Source organism: Nansenia antarctica (genome assembly GCF_963989245.1).
Source record: "Nansenia antarctica genome assembly, chromosome: 15".
NCBI classification, from domain to species: domain Eukaryota; kingdom Metazoa; phylum Chordata; class Actinopteri; order Argentiniformes; family Microstomatidae; genus Nansenia; species Nansenia antarctica.
Genome location: NC_137685.1, coordinates 6,016,188 through 6,021,339, shown reverse-complemented (window position 1 = coordinate 6,021,339; position 5,152 = coordinate 6,016,188). Strand labels below are relative to the sequence as shown.

The 5,152-nt window shown below is 48.2% G+C and overlaps 1 protein-coding gene across 2 annotated transcripts; it reads left to right on the top strand.

The window, feature by feature from the left end:
* Window positions 1–2,218: 2,218 nt before the first annotated feature.
* LOC308171012 (uncharacterized protein) lies at window positions 2,219–4,428 on the top strand. 2 transcript variants are annotated; one of them, XM_080545875.1, is made up of 5 exons: window positions 2,219–2,408; window positions 3,472–3,562; window positions 3,689–3,892; window positions 4,091–4,218; window positions 4,306–4,428. In XM_080545875.1, exons 1-5 carry the CDS (start codon window positions 2,392–2,394, stop codon window positions 4,358–4,360), a joined length of 495 nt encoding a protein of 164 aa, XP_080402001.1. In that variant the 5' UTR covers window positions 2,219–2,391; the 3' UTR covers window positions 4,361–4,428. The 2 variants fall into 2 exon arrangements, with proteins under 2 accessions (XP_080402001.1, XP_080402002.1); XM_080545876.1 differs by lacking the exon at window positions 2,219–2,408 and having other exon boundaries at window positions 3,465–3,562.
* The last annotated feature ends 724 nt before the right edge of the window (window positions 4,429–5,152 follow it).

The following is a 5,152-nucleotide window of genomic DNA, read 5'->3' as shown; positions in this document are numbered from 1 at the left end:
GTGAGATGGACATATTTATTTTAATAAGTGAAAAGCAAAATGATCTAAAGTGAAAGCAAAATTATATGTGTGAACACCCTACAATATGGCGTCCGAGCCCTCCCCTCTTACGCTGGAGTTGCTGGTAATTGAACTGGAAAAATCCAGGAGAAGCATGACTGCGGAACTCACCGCCTCTTTGAACGCAGCCCTCGCCCCAATTCAGTCTTCCCTGGACTCCGTGGTCTCCACCGTGGCTGTACACTCCTCCACAATAACGGAGATGGAAACCGCCCTATCTTCCCACTCGGACGCCATCACGGGCCTGGAACAAGAAGTGGTGGAGCTGCGGTCCAAGATGGCATCGATGGCGGAGGAGCGCCCTACACTGATAGGGCTTTTTCACACCGGCAGTTCCGAACGCCGGTTCGCGTTCGCGTGCCGAAACCTCCGAACGTTGGCGATGTCTGACGAACGAGCCCGCGTTCATACCAGTGTATCGTTTCCGGTTTCCGAACGCGAACGCGAACCGGCGTTCGGTACTGCCGGTGTGAAAGCCCTAGAGGTGCAGTGGAGGACCTGGTCTTTCGCTCCAAGCGCCAGAACCTGAGAATAGTTGGTCTCCCCGAGGGGCTTGAAGGCAAAGACGCGCGACTATTCATGTCGGGGTTATTCAGGGAGGTGGTCGGGGATACGCTACCGGAGGACGGCCCTGAACTCGACCGCGCTCATCGCAGCCTCGGACCCAAACCCCGACAGGGATCTCGTCCTGTGATTGTGCGTTTCCATCGCTACATTGAGAAGGAGAGAGTGCTGCGCTGGGCAAAAGAACACCGCGACATGGTCTACCAGGGTCACAGCATTAAGTTTTACGAGGACTTTAGCGCGTCTGTGGCCAAGAGGAGAGCCGTCTTCAACGCAGTGAAGTCCTTGCTCTACTGCAAAGGCATACGGTTCGGCGTGATGTACCCTGACCCAGACCAGACCAGACCAGACCGTGATGTACCCTGACCCAGACCAGACCAGACCAGACCGTGATGTACCCTGACCCAGACCAGACCAGACCCAGACCAGACCCAGACCCAGACCAGACCAGACCGTGATGTACCCTGACCCAGACCAGACCAGACCCAGACCAGACCAGACCGTGATGTACCCTGACCCAGACCAGACCAGACCAGACCGTGATGTACCCTGACCCAGACCAGACCAGACCGTGATGTACCCTGACCCAGACCAGACCAGACCAGACCGTGATGTACCCAGACCAGACCAGACCAGACCGTGATGTACCCTGACCCAGACCAGACCAGACCAGACTGTGATGTACCCTGACCCAGACCAGACCAGACCAAGACCAGACCGTGATGTACCCTGACCCAGACCCAGACCAGACCAGACCCAGACCAGACCAGACCGTGATGTACCCTGACCCAGACCAGACCCGACCGTGATGTACCCTGACCCAGACCAGACCCGACCGTGATGTACCCTGACCCAGACCAGACCAGACCAGACCCAGAACAGACCAGACCGTGATGTACCCTGACCCAGACCAGACCAGACCAGACCAGACCAGACCAGACCAGACCATGATGTACCCTGACCCAGACCAGACCAGACCAGACCGTGATGTACCCTGACCCAGACCAGACCAGACCAGACCGTGATGTACCCTGACCCAGACCAGACCAGACCAGACCGTGATGTACCCTGACCCAGACCAGACCAGACCAGACCGTGATGTACCCTGACCCAGACCAGACCAGACCACCAGACCGTGATGTACCCTGACCCAGACCAGACCAGACCAGACCAGACCAGACCAGACCGTGATGTACCCTGACCCAGACCAGACCAGACCAGACCATGATGTACCCTGACCCAGACCAGACCAGACCAGACCGTGATGTACCCTGACCCAGACCAGACCAGACCAGACCGTGATGTACCCTGACCCAGACCAGACCAGACCACCAGACCGTGATGTACCCTGACCCAGACCAGACCAGACCGTGATGTACCCTGACCCAGACCAGACCAGACCAGACCGTGATGTACCCAGACCAGACCAGATCCAGACCAGACCAGACTGTGATGTACCCTGACCCAGACCAGACCAGACCGTGATGTACCCTGACCCAGACCAGACCAGACCAGACCAGACCGTGATGTACCCTGACCCAGACCACACCGTGATGTACCCTGACCCAGACCAGACCCAGACCACACCGTGATGTACCCCTGACCCAGACCAGACCAGACCAGACCAGACCGTGATGTACCCTGACCCAGACCAGACCAGACCGTGATGTACCCTGCCCGGCTGCGCATCACCTTCAACGGTGTGGACCACTTTTTTGACTCTCCGGAGCAAGCAGAGCAGTTTTACCAAGAACGCATCCACAAGTCATGAACAGCTGGAGAGGGTATGTGATACGGTGATCATTTGACATTGACCTACTCTTAGGAGTCTTTATTTTCTGTTTCACTATTGGACTTGTTCACCGTTTCATTCATTTGACTTTATACTCTCTCAGGAGCATTTATTTTCGTTTTCTTTGCTGGTCTTAATTTACATTTTTAAACATTAAAACATTATTATTTACATACTGTATAAACATTATGAGAGATCGCCTACTCTAGCCTACTTTAACTCTGTCTGCTATTCCCGCAGGTTTTCTAGTTAACTGTTATTATTGTTCATTTGGCGTACACTCCACCAGGGGGCAATACCGACTACATGGTAAATCGGTTGTGTATGACGAGTTTAGGGAACGTTTCTCTATTTGGTTTCAAATTGTATCTTTGTCAAAATGTATGTTTGTGTTTTTTGGGGATTATGTTGATTATTCTCTGTTTTTGTTTCTGGGGGAATGTGTTGTTTATTGTTAAATACTGGGAGGTTTTTCACATGTTCTTAATATCTTTTAGATGCGTCTGGGTTGCTCACTTCTACTTTTTATGTTATTTTTAATTAATTTTTATTCTTGTCATCAATATTTTTGAATCAAGTAAGTTTAACTTCCACTCCTCATCAACCACACCCCCTGCCACGAAATTGTCCCACCATTTGCTGGTCCATTTGCTGACCCAAAACCGGCGTTTCTGGCTCTTATATTTTAGAAGTTGCATAATGATTGAAGAACAACGCCATCTATCAGTAGAGATAAATACCATAATAACATTGTAGCTGAAAGAAACGGCGCAAAAGAAAGAACCCTGACCCTAACCACCTTAGCCTGCTGAACCCTGACCCTAACCCTAACCCTACCTTAGCCTGCTGAACCCTGACCCTAACCCTACCTTAGCCTGCTGAACCCTGACCCTATACCTTAGCCTGCTGAATATACAGTATGGAGGAAAGGTACATGTTAACCTTGAATCTTTTTACTAGTTGTTTCATTAAAGTTAATTCAAATGAAATATTTGGAACATCCTTGTATGTGGAGCTAGATACAGTGAACCAGCTAGCTAATGTACATTTTACAGATCAGCAAATCTGAAGTTACGTGCCAGCAATGCTGAGCGGTTTGCCTGTACCGCCCCATGTATAAATATGGATCAATACCATGAACTGGTGGTAAGTGCTTCTTCTAAGTTTGTAAGCTTTTTTTGTTAGTATGGCAAGTAGCCTATGTCAGTATTCAACTGAGAAGACAGCACACATTGGCCTTTTAAAACAACATCTTGTGTCTTTGTGTTGAAGGACTTCTTACCAAAGGGTCACCAGTACCATATATGTCAGTACAAAGCTGTGAGCCAATCCTGCAGTGACCATATCAGTTTTGAGGCCACAGTGCGAATGTCCCTTCAGTCGAAGGAGGAGATCCTGGCGTGGCTGAGGTCCATGCCAATCACATGGAGAGTCGCCTACACCAGACCTACTAAAGGCCTGAAGACCATCTTCAAAGTACGGTGTTCTTTTAGAGTCTGTATGGTCAACATTCCTGGGTAGTGATTTAATTTCCCACTTTCAATATCTTCAGCTGAAAGGTTATTGTTGACTGATAACTCTGTTAGTTACGGCGGCTACTCATGAGATCACTCAGATCATTTGACTCTTTTATTATTATAGGTATATATTATTTTTTCCATCTTAATACTGTAGACAGACTACCGGTGCCAGCACAACACCAGGACCACACCAAAACCTGGCAGGACTAAAAACACAGGTTGCCCTGCTAAACTCAAGGTCACCCTTGTGCGCACTGTGGATGCCCGTGGGCAGCTGAGCAGGTATGACACACACATCCCATTTAAATTCCAAATTTCACATTTTAATCTCTGTTCATATCTGTTTAACAGTATGCTTTTTCACTCCAGAAGCACTGATCCTCATGTACCCAACTACCCAACGGCCAACACTTGTGGAAATTAGCAACATCCACAATCATAACATACATGTGGCTGATGCTGTGCGTCACCGGGATGTGGGCAGTGCGGCTGTGGAGAAGCTCACCAAGCTTCTTGTTTCAGCACACATTTTTCCATGTTCCATGTGTCTTATGTTAAATTGTGGCAATAAATATATTAATGAATGACCCAAAAAAGTTTGTGTGTTATTCTCAATTATTTGAAACTCAACAGCAGATGCAATATGTGATATGGGAAGGCCCTCAAGTGTGACAATTATTCAATTTAACACATTCTTTTTCAAAAAAGTGTTTTGTAAGTACTGATGATATGTCTCTTCGATTGACTACTTAGTTACTATTAACTTTATTAGATGTGTGGACCTCAGCCCTTTGGTCAAGATACGACAATAATCTGTATTAGTAAGGTTAGGCTGGTAATGCCCCTCCAGAATCCCAGCCAACAAACTTAATAAATGCAACACACATAACTGCACATAACTAGTTCAGTCGTGATCTAACTAAGATAAGATAACTAAAACAAATCAAACAAATAATTCATAATTTTGCTCCGTGAACGTTTAATATGGGTTGCCAAATAGCTCCCGTATAAACGTCCGCCATCTTTGTTTATACATTTTTGAGACTGGGAACGTTCGGCCAATCAGAGGCAGGTGGGCGTGCATTACGCTGAAGGAATGACGCGTCAGAGCGTCAGCTCTGTGATTGGTCCGCTTGGTTGCGTCACATGATTCCGACTTCTATTTCTGTCTCGCATCGCAGCGAAACCGGCATATTCGAAAGATGGATCAGCTGGA

Bases quoted from the DNA above. Each gene is read 5' to 3' on its own strand.
- LOC308171012 (XM_080545875.1), top strand. The intron at 3,563-3,688 runs GTAAGTGCTTCT...TTTGTGTTGAAG, and splicing joins ATCAATACCATGAACTGGTG to GACTTCTTACCAAAGGGTCA. The intron at 4,219-4,305 runs GTATGACACACA...TTTTCACTCCAG, and splicing joins GCCCGTGGGCAGCTGAGCAG to AAGCACTGATCCTCATGTAC.